Consider the following 16,358-nt stretch of genomic DNA (forward strand, 5'->3'; position numbering starts at 1 on the left):
TAACCTCTGCAAGACGATAGTCCCGTGACACTCAAGACTCTAAGCTCTTGTTCCCCGCCACCCCCCACAAAACTCAATGGTTATATTCACGCACATATCTACACATAACGCCGTAACTTCTCTTTATCTTGGTTAAGTTACTATATTATAAGTAGTTACTAATAAAGATAGTGGGTTTAACATCAAAACCAGACTCGCACATTTCTAGGGATGTACGGTGTCGAGCATTCTGGCTTGTCGCATGGTCGCCTGGTGTGGAGGCTGCAACGCAGAGGGTCGCCATGGACCATAGAAGGTTCTAGACTCAGCCAGCTCCATCACGGGCACAACCTTCTCCTCCATTGAGGACATGTTCAAGAAGGAATGCCTCGGGAAATGCCCTGTGCTGATCGATACCATTGAGGAGGGGGTACAGCAGCCGGGAAACTCAGCAATTTACAAGCAGTTGCTTCCCCTCGGACATCAGATTGCAAACGCTCCCTGAACACTTAAACACTGCCTCGGTATTCACCTTTTTGCAGTATTTATTAATTTTCCTAATTGTCGTGAATTTTATATCTTTGTACCGCGCTGAAGCCACGTTGTGGTTGTACAAAAGGTCGGTGAGGCCGCGCTGGGAGTTTGGTGTTCAGTTCTGGTCGCGCTGCTGTAGGAAAGATGTCACTGAGCTGGAAAGAGTGCAGAGGGAGATTTACGAGGATGGTGCCGGGACTCGAGGGTCTGAGTTATGGAGAGAGAGCAAGAAGGATGGGACTTCGTTCCTTGGACCGTAGGTATGAAGCCAGGAGAGGCACATACAGGGTGAATGTGCACAGTCTTTTTCCCCCGGGTTGGTGAACTGAGGGCCAGTGCGCACAGAATTGAGGCGAGAGTGGGTGGAGGGAACCGAGAGAGGAGAGGCAGCGAATGGGGTCCGAGGGGCAGAGGAAGAGGGAGAAGGGGAATGAGCTGGGGAGAAGAAGGGCAGAGAGAGAAGAGGGGTGGAAAGTGGGAGTAAATAGGGGGAGAGCGGGGCCGGGAGGGGAGAAGAGTAGTCCAGATGGGGACAGGTAGATCAGTGGGGCAGAACAGGGATGCGTGTAGAGGAGGAAAATGGGGTAGGAGTGAGGTGCGGAGAGGGTGGGAGGGGATGAAAGGATGGGGGAGTGAGAGTGGTGTAGATTGAATGGGGAGAATTGTGGAGCACTCATTTGATTAAATCCGGCTCCACGTGGTGTTGACAAAAACCTTGGATCTCTTCAGATATATCCGGGTATAAATGTGCAGACTTCTCGCAGATGAATCTGTGTCTACTGTTGCAATTGTAGATCCGTGACTCGAGTCGCACTCAGTGCAGACGGCCCTTCCATAGAGCATCTTGTAAAGAAGATTAGAAGCTACGTTCTAGCAAAGAGGGTTAGACTATTTCAACAGAGACAAAACAGATCCAGCAGACAACCGGAGACCGTCGCAAAATTAATCCCACTAACCTGCGCTCTCTCCACAGTCTCTAAACTAATCTCATGATACCGCGCTCTCGCCATAGTCCCGAGTATGTCACCGTATGAATTCCACTACACCGTTCTCCCCTACAGTCCCAAGTCAGCTCCCAAATTAATCGCACTGCACCGCCTTCTCCGACAACGCTGTGTCAGTCAACCAACTAATTCCACTGACCCACTCCAACACCACAGACCAACAACAGCCCAAAACTCACCTGTTTTCGCATTTTCCAATCCAGTACGTTGTGTATCGAGAGACACCATTGAAAACAAATTTCTGTGAAATTAAATCCCTTCATTAATGTTTAGAACCAGACTCTCTCAATGCCTGTCGAAGTGAAGGGACGGTACAGAGAGGAAATCACCCAGTGCCTGAGCCTGGGAGTGTGCGATGGGACAGTGTGCAGGGAGCCTCACTCTGTGTCTGACCCCGGGAGTCTGTGATGGGACGGTGCGGAGGGTTCCTCACTCTGTGTGTGACCCCGGGAGTGTGTGATGGGACAGTGTGCAGGGAGATTCACTCTGTGTCTGACCCCGGGAGTATGTGATGGGACGGTGCAGAGAGAGATACACTCTGTGTCTAATCCCGGGAGTGTGTGATGGGACGGTGTGGAGTGAGTTTCACTCTGTGTCTAATCCCGGGAGTGTGTGATGGAACGGCGTTGAGTGAGCTGCACGGTGACTGACCACGGGAGTGTGGACGGGACGGTGTGTAGGGAGCTTCACTTTGTCTCTGATCCCAGTAGTGTTTGATGCAACAGTGTTGAGGGAGATTCACGGTCTCTGACCCCGGAAGTTTGTGACGGGACGTTGTGGAAGGAGCTTCACAATGTGTCTAATACGAGCAGTGTATGGTGAGATGGTGTGAAGGAAACTCCACTGTGCGTCACACCCCGGGATTTCTTTACTGTAGATATCTCTTCCCACGGTAAAACATACCTTTTCCGCGTTTGAATTTATTTCGAGGAGCCTTGCATCAAATTTTGAACAATGTTCCCTCGCTCCATCATAAGATTTTACGGACGTGGATATAAAATAACACCGGCCTTCCTCTTCGGTCCAGTACGGGGGACACGTTTGCTCTGAAACTCAGGAACAGGAAACAGTGAATCTTCCTCCAGTGATCCCGTTGCGCCGACTGGGATCAGAAGAAAGTCAATCTCCCTCCACACCGTCCCATTGCACACTCCCCCGGTCAAACACAGAATGAATCTCCCAGCGCATCGTCCCATCACACACTCCCGGGATCAGACACAGAGTGAATTTCCCTCCACACCGTTCCATCACCCACTCCCGCGGTCAGGCACAGAGTGAGTCTCCCTCCACACCTTCCCATCACACACTCTCGGGGTCAGACACAGAGTGAGTCTCCCTCCACACCGTTCCACCACACACTCTCGGGGTCAGACACAGAGTGAATCTCCCTCCGCACCGTCCCATCACACACTCCCGGGGTCAGACACAGAGTGAATCTCCCTCCGCACCGTCCCATCACACACTCCCGGGGTCAGACACAGAGTGAATCTCCCTCCGCACCGTCCCATCACACACTCCCGGGGTCAGACACAGAGTGAATCTCCCTCTGCACCGTCCCATCACACTCTCCCGTGGCAAGAGATGGAATAAAGCTCACCACCTTCTCCCTCGCCTTCTCTCACCCCCCTGTGAAGAGGAACAGAGGAACGGAAGGCTGTCGTCTCACCTCTTCTCCTACTTAGGTATTGGCAAATCTGATCTTTGGTTTCGGTGATGATTCTGTACTTCGTTTCGAGCTGATTGCATTCATGGCGGAGATCGGTGTGTGTTTGATTCCGCTCTGAGACATCGGAGTTGAGGACGGTAATGTTATTTTCGAGTTTGGATAGGTTGTTGTTGAGGGCGGAAATACTCTTCAGACAGTTTCTCTGGGAGAGATCCAGGTGGGAATTGTCAGATGTCCTGGATTTAAGGGTTGAGTTCAGCTCATGGACTTGCTGTTGATATTGGCGTTGGGTCCTGTTCATCTCCTGGTGTTGTTCCCAAAGTCTCCGGTAGTTTCGGTCGGAGGTGATCACAGACTGACGAGTCTGTGATACTGAGAGTGATAGTAAGGGGTGTGTCAGTGACACGGTGTGAGGTGTGTCGGTGTCACAGTGAATTGTGTGTCTGTGTCAGATGAGGGTAGATTTTGTGTCACAGTGAGAAGCGTATCTGTGACAAGGTCCGAGGAGTGTCGCTTTCACGGTGTGGGGGTCATACTGAGGTGCGTGTCGGTGTCATAGTGACGGGCGTGTCTGTGTCACAGTGAGGGCTGTGTGGGTGTTACAGTAAGCGGTGTGTGGGTGTCACAGTGAGGGGCCTGTCGGTGTCACAGTGAGGGCCTGTCTGTGACACGGTATAGGGAGTGTCAGAGTCAGAGTGAGGGGTGTGTGGCTGTCACAGTGATAGGTCTCTCTATGGCACAGTTTGTTGAATGTTGGTGTCACAATGAGAGTCCTGTCGGTGTCAAGGTGAGTGGTCTATCGGTATCACAGTGAGGGGCTTGACTGTGTCACGGTGTGGAGAGTGGCGCTGTCACGCAGAGGGGTGTATCAGTGTCACGGAGAGGTTTGTGTCGATGTCACAGTGATGGGTGTGTTGCTGTCACAGAGAGGGTTTGTCGGTGTCACGCAGAGGGGTGCGTCAGTGTTACAGTGAGGACTGTGTCGGTGTCACAGTGAGCGGTGTATCAGGGTGACGGAGAAGGTAGTGTTGGTGTCACAGTGAACGGAGTGTCAGTGTTTCGGTGTGGGGTGTGTAAGTGTCAAGGTGAAGAGAGCGTCGAAGTCACAGAGTGAGGGAGTGTCGGTGTCACAGTGATGTAGGGTGTCCGTGACACGGTGAAAGGCGTGACGATGTCACGGTGTGGGGCCTCTGGGTGTCACAGTGAGGGTCGTGACGATGTGCCTGTGAGAGGAGTGTCAGTGTAACGGTGTGGGGTGTATAAGTGTCACGGTGAGGGGGGTGTTGGTGTAATGGTGTGGGCTGGACGGTGTCACGGTGCAGGGTGTGTCGGTGTCACAGTGTGGAGAATGTTGTTGTCACGGAGAGGGAAGTGTCGGTGTCAGGGAGCTGTGTCGGTGTCACGGTGAGGGTTTTTTCGGTTTTACGGTGAGTCTACTGTCGTGCACCGTGTGCCGGTACTGTTATAATAATGATAAGGGTCTTCTCTATGCTACCGTCCCATCACACACTCCCGGTGTCAGACACAGAATGAAGATCCCTCCATACTGTCCCATCACACACTCCCGGGATCAGACACAGAATGAAGCTCCCTCCACACCGTCCCATCACACACTCCCGGGCTCAGACACAGAGTGACGCTCCGTCAACACCGTTGAATCACACACACCCGGGGTCAGACATGGAGTGAAGCTCCGTCCACACCGTTGAATCACACACACCCGGGGTCAGACACAGAGTAAAGCTCCGTCCATACCGTCCCATCTCGCACTCCCGGGGTCAGACACAGAGTGAAACTCCCTCCTTCCGTCCTATCTCACACTCCCAGGGTCAGACACAGAGTGAATCTCCCTCCACACCGTCCCCTTAAACAAACCCGGGATCAGGCATCGAGTGAAATTCCCTCCCTCCATCCTATCCCGCCCTCCTGGCATCAGACACAGAGTGAAGCCCCCTCCACACCGTCCCATCACACACTCCCGGGGCCGGAAACAGAGTGAATTTCCCACCACACCGTCCGACCCACACACTCCAGGGGTCAGACACAGAGTGAAGCTCCCTCCACAACGTCCGATCACACACTCCCGGGTTCAGACACAGAGTGAATCTCCCTCCACACCGTCCCATCACACACTCCCGGGGTCGGACACAGAGTGAATCTGCCACCACACCGTCCGACCCACACTCCCGGGAGTTTGACACAGAGTGAATCTCCCTCCACACCGTCCTGTTGTTTCACCTTCTTTGTCAATGAAAAGTATACTTTTCTAGGGGTGAAGGGTCATAGTTTTAAGGTGCTTGGAAGATGGTACAAGGGGTTGTCGGAGGTATGTTTTTCGCACAGAGTGTGGTGGGTTGCCAGAGAGCGAGAGTACACTTCCATCGATGGTGGTCGATGCGGAATCAATGGGGTCTTTTAAGACACTCTTAGATGGGAACTTTTTTCTATGGTTTTGTTAATGGACTTGACCCCGACTCCTACTTTCCACACAGCCATCTGTACCACAAAATCATTGACAAGCAATGTGATAAGTTGCGGTCCCAATACTGACTCCGTGACGAACACCACTAGTCACCAGCAGCCAACTAGAGAACGCCCCTTACATTCCCGCTGGCTGCCTCCTGCCTGCCAGACATTCCTTTAGACATGCCGGTGTCATTCCTGTAACGCCATCGGGTTTTAGCTTGTTAAGCAGCCTCAGGCATGGCACTTTATCAAATGCCTTCTGGATTGCCAGTCAATGATATCAGCTGCCTGTGCTTTGTCCAATCTGCTGGTTACTTCCTCAAATAACTCTAACAGATTTGTCAGGCAAGATTTTCCATGACAGAAACCAAGCTGACTTTGACTTATTTGATCATTAGTCACCAAGTGCCTCACAACCTCAAATTTATTAATAGACTCCGACACTCCCTCAAACACTGACTTCAGGCTAACTGGCTAATAATTTCCTTTCTTTGGCCTTCCTCATTTCTTAAAGTGTGCAGTGACATTTGCAATCTTCCAGTCCTCCGGGACCATGCCAGAATCAAGTGATTTTTGAAAGATCGTGACCAATGAATCCGTTATCTCTTCAGCAACCTCTCTCAGGACTCTGGGATGCAGTCCATCTGGCCCAGGTGACTTATCCACCTGAAGACCTTTGAGTTTGCCAGGTACTTTTTTCCGTTGTAATCGCAACGGCACTCACTCCTGCACCCTGACACTCACGGACCACTGGTATAGTGCTAGTGTCTTCCACAGTGAAGACTGATGGAAAGTACCCATTAAGTTCATCTGTCATTTCTTTGTCGCCCATTACTACCTCACCACTCTCATTTTCCAGAGGTTCAATATTAACTCGGAACTCCCCATTACTCTTCATACATTTTGTTTTAAGTGTTAGTATCCTGCTTTATGTTATTGGCTTGTTTGCCCTCATATTCCATCTTTTTCCTTCTTATCGTTTTTTAGTTGCCTTTTGTTGGATTTTAAAAGTGCAACAATCATCCACCTTCCCACTTACTTATGCTACCTTCTATGCCTTTTCCTTGGCTTTTATGCAGTCCTTAATTTCCTTTGTCAGCCACGGTTGCCTACACCAGCCATCTGAGAACAACTGCTTCTGTGGGACATATCTATCCTGCGCCTTATGAAATATTCCCGAAATTCAGCCATCTCTGCTCTGCCGTCATCCCCGCCAGTATCCTCCTCCAATCCGCCTGGGCAGGCTCCTCTCTTATGCCTCTGACGGACACCACACTAAGCGCAGTCTCCCATTCTTTTCCCGCAGCGTAGTGTAGGTCACCATACTAGTCCCACTGTCCCACTCTCCACCTCACACCCTGTATCAGTCAGAAGAATAATCGCACTGCTGCACTATCTCTCCGCAGCCTCATCTCAGTCCCAAAAGAAATGACATCCTCCCGCTCTCTCCCCAGAACCCTGAATCAGTCCCCATACTAATCACCTTGCCCACTCTCCCGGTCGAGCCCCAAGTCAGTCCCCAAACTACTCGCACTGCCCACGCCCTCACCACAGCACCTTGTAAGACTCCAAACTGAACCCACTGCCCCCCTCTCCACACAGCCGTCAGTCACTGACAACCTCACATGCAAAGGCATTTTCCAATCCATTTACGTCAGCTTCCATCTAAGTTTTGGAAACAAGATCCTGGTAAATACATTTTCTTTCGTTACCACTCTGCATGGGACGTTATCGTTGGACCCTGGAAGTGTATAATGCAATAGGGCGGAGGGAACTTCACACTGCTTCTACCCGGTGGTGTGTGATGGGGTAGTGTGGAGGGAGATTCACTCTGTGTCTGACCCCGGGAGTGTGTGATGGGACGGTGTGGAGGAAGATTCACTCTGTGTCTGACCCCAGCAGTGTGTGATGGGACGGAGTGGAGGGAGCTTCACTCTGTGTCTGAACCCGGTGGTGTGTGATGGGACGGTGTGGAGGGAAATTCACTCTGTTTCTGACGCCGGGAGTGTGTGATGGGACGGTGTGGAGGGAGTTTCAATCTTTGTCTCTCCCGGGAGTGTACGATGAGGCGGTCTGTAGCGAGCATCACTCTGTGTATCATCCCGGGAGCTTGTAGTGCGACGGTGTAGAGGGCGATTCACTCTGCGCCCGAGCCCAGGGTTGTGTCATGGGATGGAGTGTGGAAGCTTCACTCTGCATGACCCGTTGAGTGTGTAATGAGACGGTGTGGAGGGAGATTCACTCTGTGCCTGACCCTGGGAGTGTGTGATGGGACGCTGTGGAGGGAGCTTTACTATTTGTCTGATCCCGGGAGTGTGTGATGGGACCGTTTGGAGGGAGCGTTACTATTTATTTGACAGCGCAGGTGTGTGATGGGAAATTGTGGAGGGAGTTTCTCTGTCACGCCTCGTGGGTGTGCGATGGGACGATATGGAGGGAACGTGACTCTATATGAACCATGAAGTTTATGATGGGACGGTGTGGAACGAGTGTCACTTTCTGTCTCACCCCGGGAGTGTGTGATGGGACGGTGTGGAGGGAGGATCGCTCTGTCAGGCCCCGGGCAGTTTGCGGACATCCTCACGTGGTATGGCACATACCTTTTCCTCGATTGAGTTCATTTCCAGCAGCTTTCAACCGCACTTCGAATATCTTTGCTTCGCTCCAGCGTGAGATTTTGCCACCGTCGATATGAAATAACAAGCGCCTCTCCGGTTGACCCACCCCTGGAAACACATCTGTTCTGTAAATGAGGAACAGAGAACAGTGAGTGGCGATATTGGGTTTTGCTGACCGAGAAACTCTGAACCCAGAGGGAGTCTTCATGTTGTTTCTGATATAAATAGTCGCGAGTACACTCACGAAAGGGAGATTACCCTGCAGCCATCCAGTTTTCGCAGAATCGCTCACTATAGATAACTGGCCTCATGATTTACAGACTAAGTTCAGGAACAGCTTTTACCCCTCAACCATCAGGAAGGAGGTCAGGAGCCTCAGGACTCACACCACCATGCTCAGGAACTGTTACTGGGGGAGATTCAGAAGGCAGTTCTCGGAAGTCCTGGATTCCAGGGTTGAGTTCACCTCATGAATCTGTTGACGATATAGGCGCTGGGTCCTGTTCACCTCCTGACGTTGCTCGCAATGTTTCATTCACAGATGATCATAGACTGACGAGTCTGTAGCACTGAGAGTGACGGTCAGGGGGCGTGTCAGTGGCACCGTGTTGGTGGGGGCGGGCGTTTCAGATTGTGGTGTGCTATCTACCCCTGGGGTTCATATTGTCTGTGGACTGTCACTTTAAGGAGAAAGAGGGAACCGAGACTGACTGTTTGGCTCTGTGTTAATTTCTACTGTCTGCAGAATTACCTCGTTGCTGTGGTGACCAGCTCGTGTTATGTTTTCTCTGCAGTGTGTTTACTTTTTTACAAGGACAGTTACAGACAGAGAGAAACACATATTCAGACTCAAGATGGGTTCCGTCAATTAAAGACAACAGTGAGGATCTTCCGGTGACGTCATCGCCCAAAATGGCAGTTTGAATGAACAGCTACTCCGGAAAAAAAACGCATATATTGCCGCGTTCATTTATCAAATATAAGATCTTCCAAAAATATCTGAATTGATAAAGGGGGCAAGAATGGGGAAAAGAAATGGAGATAAAAAAGGAATCAGTGCGGAGCCTATGGACGGGAGAGGTACAACACGTGTCTCTACTACTCGAACGCGTGCTCGCCAGGCTGACGATGGGCCTCGTTCAGGTGAAGCGGCGAACATGATAAAACCTCTGGAAGAGATACGGGGATTACAAAGAGATATAAACGAGCAACTCAATGATATCAAGTCACAGCTTGACACCGTCAATCAAAAAATAACGGTGCCCGAGACTCGAATTGAGAAGGTGATGTGATGGTGTGCAGGGAGCTTCACTCTGCGTCTGAGTCCGGCGATGTGTCATGAGACGGCGTGGAGGGAGCTTCACTGCGTATGGCCCGGTGAGTGTGTAATGGGACGGTGGGGAGGGAGCTTCACTCTGTATGACACCGGAAGGGTGTGATGGGACGTTGTGGAGGGGGCTTCACTCTGTATGACACCGGGAGGGTGTGATGGGACGTTGTGGAGGGGGCTTCACTCTGTATGACACCGGGAGGGGGTGATGGGACGGTGTGGAGGGAGCGTCACGTTGTGTCTGACCACGGGAGTGTGTGATGGGACGGTGTGGAGGAAGCTTCACTCTGTATGACACCGGGAGGGTGTGAGGGGACGGTGTGGAGGAAGCTTCACTCTGTATGGCACCGGGAGGGTGTGATGGGACGGTGTGGAGGGAGCGTCACGTTGTGTCTGACCCCGGGAGTGTGTGATGAGACGGTGTAGAGGGAGCTTCACTCTGCGTTTCACCCCGGGAGTGTGTGATGGGACGGTGTGGAGGGGGCTTCACTCTGTGTCTGATCCCGTAATATTGCGATGGGACAGTGTGGAGGGATTTCCACTCTGTGTCTTTTTCCGGGATGGTGTGATGGGACGGTGGGGAGGGAGCTTGACTACTTGTCCGTCCCCGGGAGTATGTTACAGGACGGTGTAGAGGGAACTCACTCACTGTCTGATCCGGCAGTGTTTGATGGGACGACGTGCAGTCGCTTCATTCTGTGCCTGATCCCAGGATGTGTGATGGGACGGTGTGGGCGGAGTTTCACTCTTTATAACACCGGGAGTGTGTGATGGGATAGTGTGGAGGGAGATTCACTCTGTGTCTGACCCCGCGAGTGTGTGATGGGACGGTGTGGGCGGAATTTCACTCTTTATGACACTGGGAGTATGTGATGTGATGGTGTGGAGGGAGCTTCAGTCTGTATTACCACGGGAATGTGTGATGGAGCGGTGTTCAGGGAGCTTCACTCTGTGTCTGACCACGGGGGTGTGCGATAGGACAGTGTGGAGGGATTTCCACTCTGTGTCTTTTTTTTTTTTCCCGGGATGTTGTGGTGGGACGGTGTGAAGGGAGCTTCACAATTTGTCTGACCCCTGGAGTGTGCGATGCGTTGGTGTGGGGCAGCTTCACTCTGTTTTTGATCCTGTGATTGTGCGATCGGACTGTGTGGAAAAAAAAAAAAGTTTCACTCTGTGTCTGTCCCTGGCAGTGTGTGGTGGGTGAGTGTGTGGGGAGATATACTCTGTGTCTGACCCCGGCATTCTCTGCTGGGACGGAATAGTGGGAGCTTCACTCTGTGTCTGATCCCAGAAGTGTGTAATGGGTCGGTGTAGAGGGGCCTTAACTCTGTGATTGTGCGATGGGACAGTGTGGAGGGAGCTTCCCTCTCTGTTTGACCCTGGGAGGGTGTGATGGGACGGTGTAGAGGGAGCTTTACTCTGTGTCCGACCCCGGGTGTATGCAATGGGACGGTGTGGCGGGAGCTCCACTCTGAGTGACCCCTGAAGCGTGTGATAGGACGGTGTGGAGGGAGCTGCACTAGTGTCTGGCCCCGGGAGCGTGTGAAGGGACGTTTTGGAGGGAACTTCACTCTGTCAGGCCCCGGGCAGATTGTGGCCATCCTCACGTGGTCTGTCACATACCTCTTCCTCGATTGAGCTAATTTCCAGCAGCTTTGAGCCACCCTTCGAACAATTTATCTTCGCTCCAGCGTGAGATTTTGCCACCGTTGATATGAAATAACAAGCGCCTCTCCTGCTGACCCACCCCTGGCAACACGTCTGTTCTGTAAATGGGGAGCAGAGAACAGTGAGTGACGATATTGGGTTTTGCTGACAGTGAAACTGTGCCCCCACAGGGAGCCTTCATGTCGTATCCGAGATAAATAGTTACGCGTATACTCAGGGAAGGCAAATTACCCTGCAATCATCCATTTGTCGCAGACTTGCTCACTATAGATAACTGGCCTCATGATTTACACTCAATGTTATGGAACAACTATTTACCCTCAACCATCAGGAAGAAGGTCCAGGAGCCTCAGGAGTCTCACAACCAGGTTCAAGAAGAGATACTACCCCTCATCGATCTGAAAGGAGGTATAGGAGCCTCAGGGCTCACACCACCAGGTTTAGGGACAGTTATTAACCCTCAAGCAGCAGGAAGGAGGTACAGGAGCCTCAGGACCCACACCACTGGGATCAGGGACAGTTATTAATCCTCAACCAGCAGAAAGGCTGTATAGGAGCCTCAGGACTCGCACCACCAGGTTCAGGAACAGTTATTACCCACCAAAAAATTGAGAATGTACAGGAGCCTCAGGACCCACACCACCAGGTTCAGGAAAATTATTACCACTCAACCATCAGGATGGGTGTCTAGGAGCCTCAGGACTCAGGCATCGAGGTTTCCTAACGGTTACTACCCCTGAACCATCATGAAGGAGGTAAAAAAGGCTGAAGTCTCAGGCGGTCACCCATCCAAGTACTGACCAGGCCTGAGTGTGCTTAGCTTCGGAGCAGAGGGATCTGGGGGTACATGTTCACTTACTTTTATGGGTACTATAATGGGGGCCCGCAACTCACAGGGAGGAGGGGCTATCCTCCACAGCCTGATGTTTCCTCTAGCTAAGCCCAGGTTCATCTAGAGACCCCAGCCTTGGAATGACACCTTCGTTGCATTTTGTATTATTATTCGCGATTCTTGGTTCTAATTTGTTCAGGCAATAGATCGATTAAGCTTTATTCTGCTAATTTCAATGATATATTGACACATGGCTAATGACAAAGTACAATTCATTTCTTTTAATGTAACTGGACTGTTAAATCCAATCAAACGCTGCAAAATTCTATCTAAAATGAATAAAAAAGAACAAGCCCATGCAGTATATTTACAAGAAGCTCAGCTCAGTGATAAAGAGCATGGAAAACTAAAGAGAATGGGCTTCACTAATTTGTTTTTCTCCTCATATAAACCAGGACATAAGAGAGGTGTTGTTATTCTTATCTCAAGCAAGCTAACATTTGAAAAAGTATTCGAAATGGGATATAAGGAGGGCAGATATATTCTGGTAAGGGGGAATATAGATGGAAATTCAGATACCCCGTTGAATATGAAAGCGCACCCAGGAAGTGGCAATTAGTTTCTTTCATAAAATTACTTATATATTGGAACGGAGACAGAGGGTCTCCTGATATGTGGAGGGGACTGAAATCTACAAGTACACCCAAATTTAGATTCTTCCGATAGAAAACCCCATGAAACAAAATCCTTACATAAGAGAGTTAATACACTTTTTGAGAATGTTGGTTTAATAGATATATGGTGGGACCTTTCCCCGACAAAAGGGATTACATTCATTATTCTTTCCCACTTTCTGTATATACAATAATAGACTACTTAATGTGTCAGTGCGTGGCCAAGTGGTTGAGGCGTCGGTCTAGTGAACTGAAGGTGGCTGGTTCGATCCTCAGCTCTGGCAGCCTGTTGTGTCTTTGAGCAAAGCACTTAACCACACGGTGCTCTGCGGCGACACCGGTGCCAAGCTGTATCGGCCCTAATGCCCTTCCCTTGGACAACATCGGTGGCGTGGAGAGGGGAGGCTTGCAGCATGGACAACTGCCGGTTGTCTTTGTTAGGAGAAAATTAGAATTCGAACTTTTGACCCGCAATTTGACTGTAAGAAAAGGTGGGGCCCGTTACTATCATTTGATTTGAGTTAATTAAGATGATACCCTTCTGTTTCTTGTGTAATCGGATTCTGTTGGTGGATTGATTTTTGTTTTCTTTTATGGAAGTGTGTATGGCGTACAGCTCCGGGACTGTGTAACCAATGATTTTTTTTAATGTTTTTTTCGGTCAGTGTTTTTTTGTTTTATTTTTGGTTTAGTTAGCAGGGGTTCCAAAAATATATTATTAGCATTTTTTCCCTCTTATTATTGGTGTACTGTTTAGCTTGGTTAATTAGTTATCTGATAGTTTAACTCTTATTGTATATATTGATATGTTGATTTGACTATTGTAATGTGTTTATGTTGATTTTAAATAATAATTAATCAAAAGACTTATAAATAAATAAATAAACAATTAGAAAGTAAGAACATGTATTTTGGGTGTGTACCTCAAGAATGGGAAAATAGATAAATATTTAATGAATATACTGCTGGTGGTTGGGGGGGGGAAAAAAAGACCATTAACAGGAAATGGTTATCACAGGAAGCCCAACTTTAAATGTATTGATGGAAATTACAATGGACATTTACAAAATGGGGAAGATAGCAGCATCTGTTAATCATAAGTTGGAACAGTATGATACATACTGGGGAAAATGGTTTAACTACATATCACCTCATAGGCCTGATTTTATTCTCAGAAGTGAATTAATATGTTGTAATAAAAATGATCACTCCGTACTTGCAGTTAGCTTTCTTCTTTCACTTGTTCTTTCTCTCCTTTCCTTTCGATAAGTGTATACCTCAGATAAATATTATTTGGAGATTTATGACAAATATGATTGTTGTTGTTGTTCGTCCATCGTACGTCGATGAGGACCTTGACACCATTATTGATGATGTCGAGACTAGCTCGTCACTTTGATTTAAGTGAGGGAGAGTTGCGCAGCGTCAGCCAGACTCTCTCCTCCCAATTCCCATCTGGATCCAGTGGCAAGACAGAGTCGAGACGGCTGGAGATGGGACTAGGCGCAGTGGATGACCAGGACGTCTTCTGTGTCTTGTCCTGCTCTACACGTTCCACGACCCTTGCAGAGACCGCCTTCTTGACCGTTGGACCTTCCATTGGTCTCGTCCGCTCAATCCACCGGAGTCTGTCTTCACATGCTGGGATAGACAACTCCCTATCTCACCGAGGGTTTGAGACCCGTCGGTTACCCTCACTTGGTTTAGCCAATTTTCGAAGCCGTTGCCCGGGGCGTGGCCTCTGTCGCATGCAAACAGCTACGGGGAGCCACAGGTGAGAGCTGAGTGCCAGGTGGGGAGCAAAGGTGGACTAACCGCCTTGAAAAAGACGCGACATGTTTCCCCACCAGAGGTGCTACCCCTCACTGACACCCCATACACCCCACAAATATGATTACATGATATACAAACCCCATTTCCAGAAAAGTTGGGATATTTTCCAAAATGCAATAAAAAAAACAAAAATCTGTGATATGTTAATTCACGCTAACCTTTATTTAACTGAAAAAAGTACAACGAAAAGATTTTCAATAGTTTTACTGACCAACTTACCTGTAATTTGTAAACTTACACAAATTTAAAATTTAATGGCTGCAACAAACTCAACAAAAGTTGGGACAGAGGCATGGTTACCATTGTGTTACAACACTTTTTTCTTTGAATAACACTTTTTAATCGTTTTGGAACTGAGTATACTAATTGTAGTAGATTTGCAATTGGAAATTTTGTCCATTCTTGCTTGATATAAGACTTCAGCGGCTCAACAGTCCGTGGTCTCCGTTGTCTGATTCTCCTCTTCATGATGCGCCATACATTTTCAATAGGAAATAGATCTGGACTGGCAGCAGGCCGGTCAAGCACACACACTCTGTGTCTACAAAGCCACGCTGTTATAGCCCGTGCCGAATGTGCTCTGGCATTGTCCTGGTGAAATAAGCATGGACGTCCCGGGAAGATACGTCGCCTTGATGGTAACGTATGTGTCCCTAAAATCCTAATATACGCCTCAGAGTCAATGGTACCTTCACATACATGCAACTCACCCATCCGTGGGCACTTATGCACCCCCATACCATCACAGATGCTGGCTTTTGCGCATTTCGCTGATAATAATCTGGATGGTCGTTTTCAACTTTGGCGCGGAGAACTCGACGCCCGTTTTTTTCCGAAAACTAGCTGGAATGTGGACTCATCTGACCAGAGCACACATTTCCACAGTCTTTCGATCCATCTGAGATGAGCTCGGGCCCAGAGAACTCGCCGGCGTTTCTGCATAGAGTTGATGTTTGGCTTCCTCCTTGGGTAATACAGTTTCAAGTTGCATTTCTGGATGCAGCGGCGGACTGTGTTGAGTGACAATTGTTTTCTGAAGTACTCTGGAGCCCAGGTGGCTATAATTGTCACAGTAGCATGACGGTTTCTTAGGCAGTGCCGCCTGAGGGCTCGAAGATCACGCGCATTCAACAGTGGTTTCCGACCTTGCCCTTTACGCACTGAGATGTCTCTGAATTCTGAATCTTTTCACAATATTATGTACTGTAGATGTTGAAAGACCAAAATTCTCTTCAAAATTGCGTTGAGAAATGTTCCTTTTGAACTGACTAACAAGTCTCTCAGGAATTTTGGCACAAAGGGGTGAGCCACGACCCATCCTTGCTTGCAAAGACTGAGCCTTTGATGGACGCTACTTTTATACCCAGTCATGATACCTGACCTGCTACCAATTAGCCTGCTTAATGCGGAATCCTCCAATCCGGTGTTACTTGAATAGTCTGTGCACTTTTCAATCTTATTTTGACTCTGTCCCAACTTCTGTTGAGTGTGTTGCAACCATCAAATTCTAAATGTGTGTATATTTACAAAATACAATTAAGTTGGTCAGTAAAACGATTAACAATCTTTCCTTTGTACTTTTGTCAGTTAAATAAAGGTTCACGTGAATTAACATATCACAGATGTTTGTTTTTATTGCATTTTGGAATTATCCAATCTTTTCAGGAAATAGAGTTTGCATATGTACAGTATTTGAAATACATCTTATGGAAATGTTTGATGATGAAGTTCTATAAAAAAATACAAAAAATGCT

The 16,358-nt window shown here is 48.9% G+C and overlaps 1 protein-coding gene across 1 annotated transcript in view; it reads right to left on the bottom strand.

Moving 5' to 3' along the window:
• Nucleotides 1-527: 527 nt before the first annotated feature.
• The window catches only part of LOC140208148 (uncharacterized), a 30,774-nt gene continuing 14,943 nt past the window's right edge, over nt 528-16,358 (bottom strand). The window contains exons 3-7 of the mRNA XM_072276630.1: nt 8,250-8,392; nt 3,184-3,555; nt 2,421-2,563; nt 1,697-1,758; nt 528-1,356 (exon numbers count right to left, since the gene is read on the bottom strand). Of these exons, the coding sequence (XP_072132731.1) occupies nt 1,290-1,356; nt 1,697-1,758; nt 2,421-2,563; nt 3,184-3,555; nt 8,250-8,392 (787 nt within the window). The 3' untranslated portion in view covers nt 528-1,289. The remainder of the gene's footprint in view (nt 1,357-1,696; nt 1,759-2,420; nt 2,564-3,183; nt 3,556-8,249; nt 8,393-16,358) is intronic.

Source organism: Mobula birostris, chromosome 13, assembly GCF_030028105.1.
Source record: "Mobula birostris isolate sMobBir1 chromosome 13, sMobBir1.hap1, whole genome shotgun sequence".
In the NCBI taxonomy this organism is placed as follows: Eukaryota; Metazoa; Chordata; class Chondrichthyes; order Myliobatiformes; family Myliobatidae; genus Mobula; species Mobula birostris.